The sequence below is a fragment of the Triturus cristatus genome, chromosome 1_1 (genome assembly GCF_964204655.1).
Source record: "Triturus cristatus chromosome 1_1, aTriCri1.1, whole genome shotgun sequence".
Classification (NCBI taxonomy): Eukaryota; Metazoa; Chordata; class Amphibia; order Caudata; family Salamandridae; genus Triturus; species Triturus cristatus.
This window is the reverse complement of record NC_140579.1, coordinates 74,133,843-74,153,789: the sequence shown is the minus strand read 5'-3', so window position 1 is coordinate 74,153,789 and position 19,947 is coordinate 74,133,843. Positions and strand designations below refer to the sequence as shown.

General features: G+C 44.4%; 1 protein-coding gene across 2 annotated transcripts in view; it reads left to right on the top strand.

Annotated features, from left to right (window-relative positions):
- The window catches only part of LOC146869474 (E3 ubiquitin-protein ligase TRIM39-like), a 217,944-nt gene that overhangs the window by 66,327 nt on the left and 131,670 nt on the right, over nt 1-19,947 (top strand). For both annotated transcript variants that reach the window (XM_085599865.1, XM_085599864.1), the window contains exon 3: nt 1,447-1,677. In XM_085599865.1, coding sequence (XP_085455991.1) covers nt 1,447-1,677 — 231 coding nt within the window. The remainder of the gene's footprint in view (nt 1-1,446; nt 1,678-19,947) is intronic.

Below are 19,947 nucleotides of genomic sequence, written 5' to 3'. Positions count from 1 at the left end.
TGTCAGAGTGAATTGATGCATTCATTGCATCAATCCTGTGTCCTGACGGGTCTGCCTCAGAGTGCATTGATGCATTCATTGCTTCTAACCTGTGTCATGATGGGTCTGCCTCAGAGTGGATTGATGCATTCATTGCATCAAACCTGTGTCATGATGGGTCTGCCTCCGAGTGGATTGATGCATTCATTGCATCAGACCTGTGTCATAATGGGTCTGCCTCAGAGTGGATTGATGCATTCATTGCATCAAACCTGTGTCATAATGGCTCTGCCTCAGAGTGGATTGATGCATTCATTGCATCAAACCTGTGTCATAATGGGTCTGCCTCCGAGTGGATTGATGCATTCATTGCATCAAACCTGTGTCACGATGGGTCTGCCTCAGAGTGGATTGATGCATTCATTGCATCAGACCTGTGTCATAATGGGTCTGCCTCGGAGCGGATTGATGCATTCATTGCATCAAACCTGTGTCATGATGGGTCTGCCTCAGAGTGGATTGATGTATTCATTCATTCATTGCATCAAACCTGTGTCATAATGGGGCTGCCTCAGAGTGGATTGATGCATTCATTGCATCAAACCTGTGTCATGATGGGTCTGCCTCAGAATGGATTGATGTATTCATTCATTCATTGCATTAAACCTGTGTCATAATGGGGCTGCCTCAGAGTGGATTGATGCATTCATTGCATCAAACCTGTGTCATGTTGGGTCTGCCTCAGAGTGGATTGATGCATTCATTGCATCAAACCTATGTCAGAGTGGATTGATGCATTCATTGCATCAATCCTGTGTCATAATGGGTCTGCCTCAGAGTGGATTGATGCATTCATTGCATCAAACCTGTGTCTTAATGGGTCTGCCTCAGAGTGGATTGATGCATTCATTGCATCAAACCTGTGTCCTGATGGGTCTGCCTCAGAGTGGATTGATGCATTCATTGCATCAAACCTGTGTCATGATGGGTCTGCCTCAGAGTGGATTGATGTATTCATTCATTCATTGCATCAAACCTGTGTCATAATGGGGCTGCCTCAGAGTGGATTGATGCATTCATTGCATCAAACCTGTGTCATAATGGGGCTGCCTCAGAGTGGATTGATGCATTCATTGTATCAAACCTGTGTCATAATGGGGCTGCCTCAGAGTGGATTGATGCATTCATTGCATCAAACCTGTGTCATGATGGGTCTGCCTCCGAGTGGATTGATGTATTCATTCATTCATTGCATCAAACCTGTGTCCTGATGGGTCTGCCTCAGAGTTGATTGATGCATTCATTGCATCAAACCTGTGTCATAATGGGTCTGCCTCCGAGTGGATTGATGCATTCATTGCATCAAACCTGTGTCCTGATGGGTCTGCCTCCGAGTGGATTGATGCATTCATTACATATTTCTGAGGTGATAGCTGTGTGAATGTGTGATTCATTTTTATGTTGCAGGACAAGTTCAAGAGCCAGAGAGAGCAACTCACTAATGAGTTTGAGAAACTCCAGATGTTTTTGGAAAAAGAGAAGTCTTGTCACCTCAGCAGCCTGGAGGAGGAAGAGATGAAGAGCATGCAGAACCTCAAAGAGACACTGACCAAATATGAAGAACAGCAATCTGCCCTCAGGAACCTGATCGCAGAGATCGACTCCAAGTGTGAGGAGCAGGATGTGGAGTTACTGAAGGTAAGAAAAGGTTATAAATCTAGAGAACAAGGTGATCAGTATACCTTCAACCTTCCTTAGTGTCGAAACATACCAACCTCGTAAACTGGACCCCATGGGTCATCATTTTAGTTTGCGAGTCCTTAATAGCGAATTTTACAGATTCGCTATTAAGGACTCGCAAAATGCAATGTATGTAGGTTTTGCAAGAATAATTGTGATTCCTACATATTCCCTAATTGTGAAGCGCAAATTGCGATTCGCAATTAAGGAATACCTTCCCATTCATTCCTATGAGCCTAGAGTCCCATAGGAATGAATGGAAAGACATTCCAATTTGCGAGCACCCAATAGGTACTCGCAAATTGCAAATGCAATATCAAGGGTGCCAAAAGGACACCCTGTTGCACCCCTGAAATATGCATGTGTGCACATGTGGCATACATACATGCCCTAAGGGCATGTATGAGCGCCACATGGCACTTTGAAAAATGCAAAACGTGCATTTTTCTAGGAAATCGCAAATTACCACCAATTTGAAGTTGGTGGTAATTTGCGATTCCTCAAGTCCAAATCGCAAATTTCGGGTGCTTCCAGAATTGCATTTAAGGAATCGCAATTTGAGATTCCTCAAATGCATTTGCAAAATAGGGAATTGCAAATTTTGCGATTCCCTATTTTGTGATGGCCTAAAGGCTTTTTCCCGTTCACAAACGGGCCAATTCTGAGAATCGTCCCGTTTGCGAACGGGAAAAAGGCTTGATACATCTGGCCCAGTGTGATAAATGTATGTGTCCACACCTCTCTGAATACATTGAATAATATGTTGGTTAGAAATAAATCCAAGGAAAGGGAATCTGACTAAGAGCAATAACAGAAACTCTGGAGAGCGTCACTCTTCTGGCCACACAACCGGGATCGGTCTTCAGCTGGGGAAGCTTTGCTATCTGAAGACAAGAGGAAGTCTTCAGTCATTTTATCACCATTGCTCCATCACCTGATCCCTATTATGGCCCATGATATACCTCAGCTCTCTAAAGATTGATGCAGCGAAGTGTCTTACTACAGACAACTCCCTTCTGTGTTCTATGAACACTCTGAGGTTCAAATTATGGTCCAGTCAAGTGGATCTTAATCTGCAACATAATAAATGTTCAGAAGTATAATAGCAGTCACTTGACAATAGTCAATCAGTTTTCCATCCTTTTATTATTGATTAAGCTTATAAAGCGCGACGGCTACCCACACCTGGTGTCCTGCCCTTGAACCCAGATAATGTGTGAACCAGGGTCTACTACCTAAAACAGGCAAGTCTTCAACTGTTTCCGAAAAGTAGCCATTGTAAGCAAAAGACTGGCCACCCATATGGGTCAGTTTAACTTTTGGATCAGAACATAGGGTGAGATCCCTGGATCTTAGAGTGTGGGGCAGTTGATGGGGTCTCACAATAGCTTGGAGATCTTGAGGGCCCACTCCTGATCTGGCTCAGAGCACAGAGCCTTAAATTGAATTCTTTTCTAGACCCTAAGCCAGTGCAGCTCCTGCAAAAGAGAGGAGACTGGTGCAGTTTTAGGGAGCTAAACAACTTGCATCTTTCTTATGGAGGCTTTGTCAGTTCCTAAATACAGGACATTACCATAATCCAGTCTAGAGAGGATGAGGGCCTGGATAATTGTCCTTTGGGCTGGGAATGGGAGAATCCAGAGGATTTTCCGAATGCCATTAAAGCACAGAGAAGCAGGTGCAGACACCTTTGCCTCCTTGGGCTTCATAGACCATTTTCCATCCAGAAGGAAACCCCGGTTCTTCACCTTTTGGACAGGGGCCGGAAGAACCCCCAGGTTTCCAGGCCAGTGCCGGGGGCTCCATAAGGACAGGTTTTTTCCTAACATCAAAACCTCAGTTTTTTCGCTATTACATTTCAGAGAGTTCTTGTTCATCCATGTGGCGATGATGATCGGGTTGGTGTTCAGGGCTTCAGCACTGCGATCCTGAGTGGACAACAGGGAAAAAAATCTGTGTATCGTCAACATAGGAAAACAGACAGACCCAAACTTTCAACCAAATTCGCCAAAGGGCAGACATAAACATTAAATAGGGCTGGCCTTAAAGCTGAGCCCAGGGGGGCCCTTGAAGTAAGCGCCATATAGGTAGAGGCACCATTCGCAGAGAATACCTGGAGGGTTTGATCATTCAGAACTGATACCATCCATGATAGGGCTGATTCTTGTCCCAGCAGCGTTGAATGTGAGACCGTATCAAAATCAGCGCTGCAATCTATTCAAATCAGTGCTGCTGTCTCCCCCTCATCCAGGTGCCGTTTGAGATGTTCTGTGACTCCTAGGAGGGGGGATTCTGTGCTGTGACCTGCCCTAAACCCTGACTGTGAGGGGTGTAGCAGGTGATGGGTCTGTAGAAAAGTAGAGCATTGTCTGTGTGCCTTCTTTTCCATAATATTAGCTGTGATGGGAAGCAAGGAGATTGGCCTGTAATTAGATGAGTTAAAGGGGTTCCAATTGGGTTTATCCGGGAGGGGCATTACCAAAGCATGTATCCACGGCTGAGGGATGGATCCCTCCTGTAATGAAGAATCAATAAGTCCCACCAGGACTCTGAGAAGGTCCGTATCCGGGAGATTTAGCTTGGCAGGGGAAGGGGATCTAATGGAGAGCCCGATTTTATAGATTGTGCCAGAGATCTTAATGATTGCAAGTCCATCAAAGTCCAAGCATTGTCCTTCTTCGTGGCTGGATTATTTGACACAAGGATAGGGATACTATCTGGGATAGAGGGGTCTCAGCAATAGTGTGTATTACATTGGAGCTGGACCCAGGAGCAGCTGGCTCATCAGCTATTAACGAAATTTGAATGTCCTGCAGCTTTTTACCAAAGAGGTGGGCTACTTCTTCACTCCTGGGAGAGGTACGGGGGAGGAGTCACGTTATTAGGGTCAGGGCACTACCCTGAAAAGCGTTCTTGAACAGTTTTGAGCTGAGTTCATTTGATTCCAAAATAAGGAGGCTCGGGAGGTTATTGAGTCCATGATAGTTTGTCAGTGCCTGTTTATATTTAGATTTCATGTCCTCATCATACACACTTCTCCAGGCTTGCTCTAGGCCTTTACATTTAGTTTTCTCGGCAGGAAGTGCCTCAGTAAATCACTGGGCAGGAGATGAGTCCTAGCTGGATGAATGAGTTTAGTTGGCTGGAAAATATCTAATGAGAATATTAGGCCTGGTCGGGTTCAACGACTTAAGCTAGGATAGGCATTGTGTTCCTCAATTGATGGTTGAGAGCTGAGATATTCAATCTTGACCAAGCCCTGATCTTCAGCTGTGATTGGTTCTTTTCTCTACCAAGGTGTTGAATGAATTCTAAGTGAGAAAGGAACCACATGGTGGTCTGTCCACAATAATGGCATGGTCTGAGTCGTAATGAGGCTTTCTACATTTGAAAATGTTTTGCTAAATTTGAAAAAAAGGTGTCCAAGAGGTGACTTGCTTTGTCGTTTGGAGTGGAATTAATAAGATTGAGGTTCAGGACTCTGAGATTCTCAATCAGAGTTTGGCCAATACTGCAAGAGTTATCCCAAATGAAAATTCAAATCTTCCCCAAGATTAATTTAGTAGCTTGAATAGTGAGAGGAACTAATGCATTAGGCAGCGTTGTAAGCTAATTGCTAGCATATCCTGGAGGCTGGTGGATGAGGGCTCCGGATATAGTAAATTTGGAAGCGAGGGAGCTTTGCAGGCTGGTATTGGTAGTTCATTAATTAAGCATTTAAATTTGTTTTTTAAAAGAATGGCAAACCCCCCCTCCTGATTTTTTTGGACCTATTCCTCCTCACCGTAGAGTTATCTTGAGTTAGCGCAGGTTCTCACATCAGGCATAGAGACTTCGTGGAGCCTAGCAGGCTGTCTGGAGTATAGTCTGCCACAAAGTCAAAACAATGTTCTTGGTGACTTGAACTTGAAATTGGCTATCAGACAATTTCATAGGGAGATGATTCAGGCCCAGGCCAAATATTTTGAAGATAAAATCAATGGGGCACATAATAGTTCCAAAGAATTATTCAAAGTAGTGCGCTCCCTAACAACCGCCAATCAAGAATTGAAACCCCAGCCGTCATCCAAAGAAAGATGCAATCAGATGGCGACTTTTTTTTAAAAACGAGGTGGAAACACTATGAGAATTTGAAACAAAATAGAAACACCTTGAAAGTTGACTCTTAAACCAACACAAACGGAAATCTGAGCACCAATTTAGGAAGGGTCCTAGATCATTTCAAAACAGTACAGGTGGAGGACCTCACCTCTACTCTGCAAAAGATTAATTTGAATTTGAATTTTTAAAGACTTGTAAAGCGCACTTTCACAAAGCAGTTTCATGGCGCTAGAGGGGTCCCTAGGCAGAAAAGCGAAGAGAACTATGAATTGAAGGCCTGCTTAAACAGAAAGGTCTTAAGGACCTTACGGAACTCCATATAGGAGGGGGAAAGTCTGATATGGAGAGGAAGGGTATTCCAGAACGTGGGTGCAAGCACCGCATATTTCTGGCCCCCTGATCTTTGTTTCTTAAAACGGGGGATGACTAGTTGAGATTTGACAGATGAGCGCAGGACTCTGGAAGGACAGTAGTTGGTGATGACAGAGTTTATGAAAGCAGGGGCCGTGCCCATCCGGGCTTGAAAAGTGAGGCAACCGAGCTTGAAGAGGGCCCGTTGCTTAATAGGGAGCCAATGAAGGGCAATAAGAAGAGGAGACGCGTGATTACATTTGGATAGTCCATGAACCAGGCGGGCTGCCTGGTTCTGCACCATCTGAAGGTGCTGGAGTGCATATCCAGGGGCACCATTATAAACGATGTTCCCATAATCGATCTTAGATAAGACCATGGCCATTACAATCAGCTTAAGTGCAGAGGGAGAAAAAAACCGAGAGACTTTCCTAATGGTACGCAAAGTGAAAAAGCAAGAAGAGACAACCGAACTGATGTGAGAATGGAGGGTAAGATGATGGTTAAGTGTAACTCCAAGAGTCTTGACTGACTGGGAGGGGGTTGGAGGGGAGCCGAGGGAAGAGGGCCAAAAGGAGGGAGACCAAGGGTTGCTACTGCCGCCTGTCAGAATTAACTCCGTTTTATCCGGGTTAAGTTTAAGATGGTTCGCATTCATCCAATCTTGGATAAACAACATGACAGACTGGAAGTCAGTGACAGCTAGTGAGGGGGAGGAAAGATTAAAAATGAGTTGTAGGTCATCAGCATAGTTGTAGACTGTGACCTCCATTTGTTGTAGTGCAGAGATTAGAGGAAAGATATAAAGGTTAAATAATAAAGGGGAAAGGAGCCTGGAGGAACACCGCATTGAACCCTGCGGGGGGGGGGGGGGGGGCGGAGAATTCTGCCAGATGAACAGCTTGAGTACGATCAGTCAGGAATGAGCCTATCCAGGTCAGTGCGTGGCCTCCTATGCCCCTATTAAGTCTGGTTCTCCTCAAGATCCAATTACACCAGATATCCTGCTACAGGCTGGTACAATAGCAAAAACAACCTTGTTTCTCCGACGCATGAGATTTCTCGGCACAACTGGGTTTAACATCTGTGAACCACCTCACACAACTGTGTATTACTGCGCACAACTCCGCATCAAGTTGAGCTAACCCGGTCTCTTCAGCGCATGAGAAACCTCAATACAAAGAAAGGTATCCATCCTAAAATGGCGGAGAAAGAAACCAAAACAAACCTGAAGAGTCAAGGCAGATCCTCCAACCCCGGACTCACTGGTCAAACCTAAGCAAAATATAAACACGACCATCAAGACCATGTTAGCTAAATTAGCTGAGGTGCATGAAGTAGCTAAGTCCACCAAAGAATACACGGATACGATGCAAATTGAAATAGCCGCAACCCGCAAAGACATGAGAGATGCCAATAGTAAAATTGCTGTAGCGGAAAATAGAATCAGCCAGTTGGAAGATACAATGGTTACAACGAAGAAAGCAATCACAAACCTAGATCTAAAGTCTCAATCATTTGGCAAACAGATTGCAAAATTGGAGGACAGAAATAGAACGGGGAATCTCTGTATTTTTGGAATTCCTGAAGCAAGCGAGGATGAAGCAGGTTCTTGCAACGTGTTTCTAGAAAAGTGGTTGCCAATAATGACGAAGCTCAAATTCGACAAACCACTGGAGTTCACCAGGGCTCACAGAGTCCCAACCAAGAAGAAACCAAACCATTCTCAGCCCAGACCCACTGTTTGCAAACTCTACGAATCCAACATGTAGAGCTCATACTGGCATTCATTAGGAAACAAAATCATTTGCTTTGGAACAAGAACAACATTTTCATCTCACAAGACTAATCCAGGCCACAGTTGATACAAGGAAAAGTTTCCTAGCTCTTTGACCCAGAACGAAAGAGATGGGCTTCCAATACTCCTTTACTGGCCCAGCAAGATATTGTGTAGTGGCTCATGGCTCCCCTCACCTTTTCAACGACGGTGCAACTCTTAAAAAGTTTCTGGACAGCTTTGATGAACTCTCAATGGACATGTCTAAAATTCCGGAGACTGAGTCTAAGAATCAGCGTTGAGGCATGAACTACGGTTGTATACATCCAGGTTCTATATACTCTGTTGTTCTACAGTGGAGTAGTGTGGGAGCTAAATCGTGAGGTTATAAAGTTTTTTGAAGAATGTATTATTCTCTTCCAAGGTTCACCATGTTACACACACAGCCTTAGAACACGTATCAGTTACAGCTGCTCAAACAGTACACAAGTCTATGGTTCACCAAACATTTACCAATCGCTCACCCTGAGCTTCTGATACCCTTCTCAATACCTGGGACTCTACTCTTTTTTATGGTCTCTATTATATTGGACACATATTACACAATACTATACCCACCGGTGGATTCTGAATACTATAGGTATATATTCTTGATTACATTTGTCTCCAGATGAGACCTTCGCACGGGCGTTTCGCCCTGGGGTTATAGAATACACCAGGATTTGTCAGTTGAGATTGTCCACTGAATGACATACCCATGACCCTTTAATTATGCAAGTCAAGGAGATATAGAGACCACTACGACTGGGGAACATAGCAAGGATGTACAGATCTCACTCACCCACCTAGATCAGCTGTTTGGAGTCAGTTAGTCTAGACACTATTTTGTTCCCGGTCTTGTGTTACGCATAACCACACACGTTACATATTACAGTTTACACAATGTAAAAGGATTTGATAATCAGTATAATGTTATAGCTGTTCCGGGATGGATTTGACGTTTTCTTGCATTCGCCGCGTCTTTTGCTGTTCTTTTGGGGGTATGGGGCGGGAGAGTTGGGAGGGGAGTGGGGTTTGATGATGTTGATATCGGTTTTTGCTAACATATGTCCTATCGCAAGGTATGTTTCTTTCGTCCTCATTTCCTTTTGCTCCTTCATTTTCTTCTTTATTTCTTTCTCTGCTCGGTGGTCAAAGGGTCATAAGGTTCCTATCTACCCTCAAATCCCAATCACAGGTTTGGAATATCTCAGAATATCACGGTGGTTGCTTTTGTATCCCTTAATCCGAGACTTGGAATTACCCACAGTCGTAAATAGAGACTTAATCATGTCACTCTGTGCTCTGTTATGGAATCTCATGAGTTAGACAACAACATTTTATAGAAATAACAATGAATTCTTTACTCAAACATATCAAAATTGTCTCTCTAAACGTTAAGAGCCTGAACCACCCTGTTAAAAGACAGAAAATGATGGACTATATCTATAAGCAGAAAGTGGACATCATTCTCCTGCAGGAGACAACACTGGAGAATAAACTCGCAGAATTGCTGAAAAGTGGCCAGGACACGGAGGTTCTATGCTCTCGTGCCGTAGGGACACAGAATGGGGCAATAACCATGATCTCAAAGAGATCCAGATTACACTTAATTTCAAATTCAAGAGATAAACAAGGGAGACGGATTATCTCTAAACTACAGAAAGAGAACTCGGTCCTTTGTGTAACTAATATTTATCCTCCTACGAATGACCACAGTCTTTTGTGTCAGGATCTAGAGGAGAACAATAACAGGATTCCAGAGTCTGGCCCCTCAATTATCGCCGGTGAGTTCAACCTACCACTGGATCCATGTTTAGACAGGAATTCTTCTGCGAATTCCAAGTGAACAAATCACACAAAGCACTATTACACCTCTGTAACAGATTCAATATGCTAATTTATCCGATTACACCTTTTACTCTTTTCTCCTCAACTCATATTTGTGATAAGTTGGCCTGGTATATGATGTTCACTAATTAAAGTGACCACCTTGTACCATGCCAAGCAACCCTGATGGTGTGGTTGTAAGTCAACCTTTTCGGACCAGCTGCCCTAGTGGTAGCGTAGGCTAAGCAGTCTTTTAGGATAAACTCGTGAAGCGTGTTAAGCAAGCCGTTTTACCATATGCAACCCCCCTTTATACCAATGAAAGGACACCACACAGATATATATTCAAAATATATATGTATTTATTACTCAAAGTATCCCCTAGATTCTTTATGAGCACAGGAGCACAAATCGTTAAACAAGAAAGTATCACAATATACGAAAGTTGCACTTTATATGGATAGGCCCTGGTGGCCGCTCGAACCATATACTAAAATAGTGGTATAAGTACCACGAACAGGAAAGGGAGAAGGCCTAGGGCCTTTAGAATCGCTGGGCCTGCAAGGAGCTAACTTTAGTTAGTGACCAGGAGGTCCACGGGTCGCGTGTGCAGTAAGGAAATTTACACGCGTGCGCCCATAGGTTTTCAATGGGTGCGTAATTGTTCAAAAGTTACTGCTAGAAGGGTCTTCTGGTTGGACTACGAATTCAAGACTTCAAACCTAGACATTAGAGATGTTACTCTACACTTGTGCACCGGAGTGCCAGCTTTACCTCACCCAGAGGAAGCGGGTTCATAGCGCTCGAAGTGCGTCGGGTTTAGTTTATCTGTTCAATGGAGCCTGACGACAAAGATGCTGCAGGCGGTCGGTCCAGAAGAGATGCGGTGGATCCAAGGATGGATCGGAAGTGTAGAAGACCTGAAAGCAGAGGGGATAATGTTCACAGTCACTAGCCAGTGACCGGCGTGGCACCAGGTAGGTACCAGGCGATGTCGGGTGCAAACAGGTGGAGAGGTGAAGCTTGTCTCCGCAGCCACGTGATCTCTGAAGGTCGACGATGTCCAGGAGTCGGTTCACGGGCTGTCCCAGGCAGGCTCTCGCTGTCGGCGGTGTCGGCGACTCAGATGAAGCAAACAAGCCTTGGCAAAAGCAGGAGTCGCAGAAAGTGAAGAAAGCTGTTAGCTCGAACCAGCAAGGTCAGAGGGGCTGCCCCTTTGGCGGGCAGCAGGGGCCGGTCTCGAGCAACCAGACCAGCATCGTAGTTTTTCAAGATGGTCGCCAAGATGGCCACAGGCTAACGGACCAGTGACCGGTTAGGCGGCTCGAGTCGCGAAGTGCAGAGGGGCCCCACACAGATCGTGGAGATGCTGGAGGGCTCACCTTTGCTGCAGATGCTGCTCGGATGTTGGGCTTCTCAGGACCCAAAGCACAACTCGGAGGGAGCCTCTGTTGTCGCGCTTTCAGCTAGTCGAGTGTCTTCCAAGATGGCTGGCTCCACGTGTCTCGGTGCCTCCACAGGTTCCTTCTTTGCAAGGACTGTGGATCGTGCGGTGAGAGGTCTGGAGGTCCAGTTCTTGTCGGTCTCTGGGCTCGGGCTCCGGCGGGAGGCGGCGGCAAAGCAGACGTCGATTCGCTGGGTGGTGCTTGCGTTAGCAAGATGGTCACTCCCTGACCATAGGGGAGATTTTCTTCAGTCTTCTGTGCAGCAGAACGTCAAAGTTCCCGTCTTCTTCTTAGTTGCAAGTTGATTCCAGGATGTCTAAAGTCTTTGGACACAGCTCCTACCTTTAAGCGGATCCTAGGGGCCGGACTACCTGCTAGGTCCCTCCCTAAGGGTGGGACCAGGAAGGGGGGTGGTTACACCCCCAATCCTTTGTCCAGCTCGCCCCAGGTCTGGGGCTGGTGTGCCCCAGGACCGGATTGAACTGGCATATGCGCCGAGGCTCCTTGTGAGCCTCAGGCGGGTCTGTTTCCTTTCAAGCCCTACCTGACCAATACACAAAATCCTGTCTGGGGTGGTGCTCGCACCTCCCCTGGCAGGAAACCCTTTGTACACGTCTCCCAAGCTGGAAGGACTCCCAGCAGCAGGAGGGCAGACTTGTGCCTGTGGTGGCAGCGTCCATTTTGTGGAGCTGAGGCTATGTCTGATGTTACCCGGGTTTCAGGTTCTGTACATGTCGTGTCCCTCTAGGAGGGTGGAATGCTAACCCCGTCGCCAGAATTGGCGAGGGGTTAGTATTCCAATTCGTATGACACCTTACTCGACATGTTTAGATAAAGCCAAACCAAAGATAGCATTTAACCGCGAGGTTCATAATGCACTTAAGAGTATATGGTATGACGATATCTGGAAACGGTAGAAGGAAGTTGTTCCAACTACTGCAGACAGGCTCAGCTCATGCCAGAGCACCATCTCACATAAAACCAAGCACTCTGCCTTCAGGATTGTTAAGGCCTGCCATAGGAGTGACTTATAGGTTAACATGTGTCCCATTTAAGGTTAGGTATAGGCATACTACACCTAAGTAAGAGGTGGATAGACCAACTTACCCCAGCTGAGTGACCAGCCAGTTGTGTCAAATTGCTAGGCCAGGCCAGGGGTGGCACAATGCATGCTTCAGCCCCTGGTAGGCCTCAGATACACCAATGCCCTGGGTACCACAGGGTGATCCAGTTCCAATGGGTCATGCACCTAAAGTGCATAGTGTCAATTTAGCAGAGAGAACAGCAGGCTGGGGGTCTGATTAGCAGGCCCACAGCCTCAATATGTCGAAAACCAGTGAAGCAAAAAGCAAAAATTTGGGGTGACCATAGGATAGCAGACCCTACTCTCCTACAATATTCACGTATTGATTACTTTTTGGTTTCAGGGAAAGACATATGTAGGGTTGACCAATCAACCATTGAACCAAGAGTGGTCTCCGACCACTCCTGTATCACGCTAACTCTCACAGACACAACCACACAGAGCAAGGAACCTCTCTGGAGATTCAATGATGAGGTTTTAGCCTACCCTGAAAATAAAAAGGTAATTGAAGATGCAATTAAAAACTACCTAATTGATAACAAAGAGAATGACACCGGTCACCTCACTAGATGGGAGGCCTTAAAGTACACAGTTAAGGGGAGTCATTATAAAAATCAAGGCCATAATGAATAAAGAGGAGAGCTCACAATTACAGAAATTAGAGAAGGATATTCAAGACTGAAAAAACACATCTACAATAATGACCTAGGGACTCTGACGGAAAACCTAAATAAGAAATACAAATACAACAAGATAATTAGCACGAGACCGGGTATCTGTATAAATAAACAAAAAAGTATTTGCCTGTGTGAAGCGAATAAAGCCGGCAAATCACTGGCTTCCTATTTAAAGATCAAATGCCAGAGATACGCGATCAATGTGATCAAGGATCAAAAAGGAACCGTCCATACAAACCCTAACAAAATTGCAGGCAGATTTAAAGAACTTTACCAAAAACTATATAACCCCAACACCGAAGTGAAAACCCACAAGATACAGAAATATCTCGAGGAGGCCTCAATTAACTCTCTAAGTGACCAGGAGAGGCATTCTATCAATGGTACAATTACGATGGAAGAACTTAAAGTGGCTATTAGGAAACTTAAAACAAGTAAAGCTCCGGGCCCTGACGGGAATAATGCATCTTTTTATAAATCATTTGAAGAACACCTATGTGACCCACTACTACTCCTCTATCATCATTTTGCATCCTCTGGACAAATAACTTGCACCCCTGCGGAAGCAATAACTACCGTTATCCCAAAAGAGGTAAAAGACGCTTCACTGACAAAGAATTATAGACCAATCTCACTCATAAACCTGGACTGCAAAATATATGCCATGGTTTTATCCAATCGAATTCAAAAACACATTACTAAACTCATACATACGTCGCAAACAGGATTCCTAAAACATAGGTTGTCCAGTGATAACACCAGGAGTTTTTGCGTCGCAATCGAAAAAGCTAAATTACTTAACTCCCGTACAGTCGCCATATCGCTTGACGCAGAGAAAGCGTTTGATAAAGTTGATTGGTCGTTCCTAAACGCTTCACTCAGGAAATACAATCTAGGAGAGAATTTGATCCAGATGATCATAGCATTATATCATAGTCCGAGGGTCGGGGTGAGAGCGGGGGATAACTATCTGATCATAGCATTATATCATAGTCCGAGTGTCGGGGTGAGAGCGGGGGATAACTATCTGATCATAGCATTAGATCATAGCTCGAGGGCTAGGGTGAGAGCGGGGGAGCACTATTTGATCATTGCATTATATCATAGTCTGAGGGCCAGGGTGAGAGCGGGGGAGCACTATCTGATCATAGCATTATATCATAGTCCGAGGGCCAGGGTGAGAGCGGGGGAGCACTATCTGATCACAGCATTATATCATAGTCTGAGGGCCAGGGTGAGAGCGGGGGAGCACTATCTGATCATAGCATTATATCATAGTCCGAGGGCCAGGGTGAGAGCGGGGGAGCACTATCTGATCATAGCATTATATCATAGTCCGAGGGCCAGAGTGAGAGCGGGGAGCACTATCTGATCATAGCATTATATCATAGTCCGAGGGCTAGGGTGAGAGCGGGGGAGCACTGTCTGATCATAGCATTATATCATAGTCCGAGGGCCAGGGTGAGAGCGGGGGAGCACTATCTGATCATAGCATTATATCATAGTCCGAGGGCTAGGGTGAGAGCGGGGGAGCACTATCTGATCATAGCATTATATCATAGTCCGAGGGCTAGGGTGAGAGCGGGGCAGCACTATCTGATCATAGTCCGAGGGCTAAGGTGAGAGCGGGGGAGCACTATCTGATCATAGCATTATATCATAGTCCGAGGGCTAAGGTGAGAGCGGGGGTGCACTATCTGATCATAGTCCGAGGGCTAAGGTGAGAGCGGGGGAGCACTATCTGATCATAGCATTATACCATAGTCCGAGGGCTAGGGTGAGAGCGGGGCAGCACTATCTGATCATAGCATTATATCCTAGTCCGTGGGCTAGGATGAGAGCGGGGGAGCACTATCTGATCATAGCATTATATCATAGTCCGAGGGCTAGGGTGAGAGCGGGGGAGCACTATCTGATCATAGCATTATATCATAGTCCGAGGGCTAGGGTGAGAGCACTATCTGATCATAGCATTATATCATAGTCCGAGGGCTAGGGTGAGAGCGGGGGAGCACTATCTGATCATAGCATTATATCATAGTCCGAGGGCCAGGGTGAGAGCGGGGGAGCACTATCTGATCATAGCATTATATCATAGTCCGAGGGCTAGGGTGAGAGCGGGGGAGCACTATCTGATCATAGCATTATATCATAGTCCGAGGGCCAGGGTGAGAGCGGGGGAGCACTATCTGATCATAGCATTATATCATAGTCCGAGGGCCAGGGTGAGAGCGGGGGAGCACTATCTGATCATAGCATTATATGATAGTCCGAGGGCTAGGGTGAGAGCGGGGGAGCACTATCCGATCATAGCATTATATCATAGTCCGAAGGCTAAGGTGAGAGCGGGGGAGCACTATCTGATCATAGCATTATACCATAGTCCGAGGGCTAGGGTGAGAGCGGGGCAGCACTATCTGATCATAGCATTATATCCTAGTCCATGGGCTAGGGTGAGAGCGGGGGAGCACTATCTGATCATAGCATTATATCATAGTCCGAGGGCTAGGGTGAGAGCGGGGCAGCACTATCTGATCATAGCGTTATATCATAGTCCGAGGGCTAGGGTAAGAGCGGGGGAGCACTATCTGATTTCTTTCTGTTAAAACAAGGTACCAGGCAAGGTTGCCCACTATCCCCATCTCTATTTCTCTTGGCCATTGAACCATTCCTCCAGCATCTACGGGCAAATCAGGATATTCATGGCATAGACTTTGGCAAAAATTAATTCAAGGTCTCTGCCTATGCAGAAGATATACTGGTGGTATCCAAGGTATCGGGCTATACACTCAATAAAGATAAGATGGAGGTTAAATTACTTAATTTATGCGGTTCCAAGGAGATCCTGGGTGAGTCTGGACTGACATGGCAGTCAGGCACAATCAAGTTCCTAGGTTTAGAATTCTCAAACGACCTTATCTCCACACTAGAGGAAAACAACAAAACTGTTACTTATAAGAACACTTCAGACCTTTTGGAGGGATGGTCACCCAAATTCTTATCATGGCGGGGAGAGTAGAAACAGTTAAGATGATGATATTGCCTCTCATAAACTGTCTTATTAGTATGCTCCCTATGATGCTTTCAGATAGTTTCTTAAATAAGGTAGATAAAGCTATCAGTAAATTTCAATGGCAAGGGAAAGAAGCAAGGATTGCTCTAAGTAAGCTTAGACTCGCCAAAAACAATGGAGGGGTAGGCTTGGCAAACTTCAGAAACTACCAAATAGCGTACCTTTGCAAACAAGGGGCAACACTTCCCTTTAAACAATCCCAAATGATTAACTCTAGCCACACGGCCTCAAGGATCTCTAAATTACTACTCCCCACAACAGGTAAGCATTATTTGAGTAATATAAGAAAGTGGGAGACTGAACTGAACAGCAAAACCCTTTCACTTAACTGGTCATTAATACCTATGATGTCTTTCAAACACAAAATCTCTCCTACTCTCTCACAAACAAAATTTATGATCATAAATAGGAACTACTGGACCCCTAAAAGACTATTTAAGCTTAAACTAATCCAGTCCCCACAATACTGGAATTGTAATTCTCAAACAGGTGACTTCTCACACATGCTCCTACTGTGTTCTATGTTACAAAACCTTTGGAACAAAGTCTTCAATTACATCACCCAGACATTCAACATCTCATCAGTTAACCTCTGCGCTGTGGCAGACATTCCGCCGCGGTGCTGAAAAAAATGATGCGTGCGTGGTTCGGACCGCCCCTGGCCATCCTCCGCACACGCCCACCGTGACATCAGACGGCCGGGGTTAAAGAGCTATTATATATCTTAGCAGAATTTCTTGACCCAGACCTATCGGGAGAGGATGACCGCTTTCTGCTTGACTTAATGCTAACATTAGCGTGTAAAATAGTTCTGTTTAATTGGAAGAGGTTTGGGAAAATGTCATGAAAAAAAATGGGAAGAATGGCTAACATTTTTAAGAGATGCGGATAATATTGCCTCAAATACCTCCCCTTGGAAACCTAGACACAGAAAGATCTGGAAAGCGCTTGATTCTGCGTCTACGGTTTTTAAACACCCCCTGAAACACCAATCCCAAATGTGATTATCATCAAACTAATCCGCGGTCCACTCAGCAAATATAAACATCTAACTAGGATTGAGTGATGGTTACCTATCAGAATAAGGTTAAATTGATGAACCATCCAACATTAATCTATAGGTATGCCCTTTGACCCCGAGCTTATTCTTACTCTCCGCTTATTCTCCTCTTTACTTTTCCTTATTTCATCAGTTGGGATTTAGTATTGTTTAAATATTTTTATTGTTTCATTATGATCAAATTCTAAATGTTGTAATAAACATTGCGCGTTAAAAATAAAGTTAATTTACAAGAGCTATGCTATATTTTACAGCTAAACAGGCAGCCACAAGTGCAGTTACCTTGCAGACAACAAGGTCCTCACTTGAATGGTGTTGCAGGTGCAGTAGCACCAGGCCCAAAAGTTATCAGAACTCCTCTAAACACAGAATATTGCTGTATTTGACTACTAAACAAGCACTTACAATTGCAGTTACCTTGTAGTTAAAAGGAATTGGATTTGAATGGTGCAGCAGGGGGAGTGGCACTGGGGCCAAAAGCTCCAGGGACCCCACTAAACCCAGATTATTGTTCAAATTTAAAACTAAATAGACAACAGGGTCATGATTTCAATGGTGCAGCAGGTGCAGTGTCACCAGGGCCAACAGTTGTCAGAAGTCCTTTAAACACCTAATATTGCAATATTTTATTACTAAAGTTAAACAACCAGGACCCCCTGCAGCAAATGTAGGTTCCTAGGGCAGGGCAAATATACAATTGAGAAAAAGGAACCCTAAGCAACAATAGGACTTTGACAATAAACAGACCATGTAACAAACATGATGTAAGGCACTCAGTGTACGCAAAATGCATTTAAAAATTAATTTCTTTAATGCTATTTTTTTTAATAAGTCTAGTGTATATATCATCAATCTTCTAGTTACATACATATAACCGCATCTCAACATGACTCACAGAGGTACAAAGAGCAATAAACAAACATAAACATTGACAGCAAACACAATTGAAAGGCCATTCACAGAATATTTATCAAAAAACTGATTAAATCCAAAGAATATTATAAACCAGTGAATCAGGTGGCTACGGGATGGATCATCTATGCGCATTCCGGCGTATACTACGCCTTCGTCGGGAAAGCCAAAGAAATTCCTAAATGTGAAATAAAATGAAGTACACAGAGTCCAAAGATGGATAATTTAATTTAAAAATACATTGACATCAGAGTAGCCTCTTAAAAAACACCTTCGTTTTTCAAAAGTGGAAAAGATGAGAGCGAATGGGGAGTAGAAGAAATACCCATCACCTATGAAAAAGGGGTTATAGTGCATACTATGTACATAGTATGTGCCAGAAGAAAAGAGGAATACCTAGAGTAAGACCTATAGTTGCCTAGTTGTCCTTTTTCTCAATTTTAGATTTCATTACTATACAGGCAGACACAGCTGTAGTTATCTTGTAGTTAAAAGGGGCTTGATTTGAATGGTGCAGCAGGTGCAGTGGCACCGGGGCCAACAGCTCTAGGGACCCCACTAAACACAGAATATTGCAAGAGTTTACTACTAAACAAGCACTCATAAGTGCAGTTATCTAGCAGGCACTAGGGTCAGTATTTCAATGGTGCTGCAGGTGCAGTGGCACCGAGGGCACAAGTTGTCAGAACTCCTCTAAACACCAAATATTGCTATATGTTACTACTAAATAAGCAATCACAAGTGCAGTTATCTTGCGTGCACTAGGATCATGATTTCAATGGTACAGCATGTGCAGTGGAACCGGAACCCAAAGCTCTAGAAACCCTTCTAAACACCAAATATTGCTATATTTTACTACTAAAGAGGCAGTCACAAGTGCAGTTACCTTACAGGCAGTATGGGCATAATTTGAATGGTGCACTGGCACTGGACCCAAAAGTTGTCAGAATTCCTCAAAATGTATAATACTGCTATTACATCAATTAATTATATTATTACCCTCTTTCATTTCATTTTTAAAATTGTTGCTATTACATACCATCACTGTACTGCTAATAACAGGACATTGTATTGCCTTTTTGCACATCAACAAGTCATAACAATTTAACAGACTGACTTTAACTTATATTGTACAACTACTCGGCAAGCTTCAACTTACAACAAAAACTGCTTATTATTAATCACATAGGCGGAACCTAATTCATTTACCAATTTTTTTTGCAGAGTTTTATAAAGCGCGAACTTGACCCGAATCCAATCCGGTATCAGAGCGCTTTACATAGCACCAGTTACATTACATGAGGACACATTCATTTTTTTGTTAGGCACAGGGAGATTAAGTGATTTGCCCAGAATCACAGGATGTTCAGCGTCATTACCGAGACTCGAACCCAGTTCCCCAGGTCCGAGGTCGAGCGCCCTAGCCGTTAGGCCAACCCCTCTCACCAATGCTTGTTTTTAAAATGTCTTTTCTAAGCTTCGGATCTGACAGCTGAAAGATATAGGAAAGGTGTTCCCAACATAAACTTTATTGAGGGTTTCTCCAGCAAGTAGGCCACGTTCAATGTTTAACCCACTTTCTGGGCCGATTTATTTGCGTAGCAGGGACGGGGGGGCATGTTTCTATTGTGGCCCATGTGGAGTGCACAGCTTTCAGAATGGGTTATATAATATAGCCTTATATGATGGAAGATAGATCTCAGTTGTGGCTATCCAACTAAAATGAAGTGTATTAACCCTAGCCCACCAAAGCTAGTTACCTTAATTAAGACCGCTGGAATATTATCCAGCCCCACGGCACTGGTTAGCTTGAGGGAATTGATTATCAACTTGATTTCTTTGGCCAATAAACAATCATATAATCCATACTCAGGGTGGG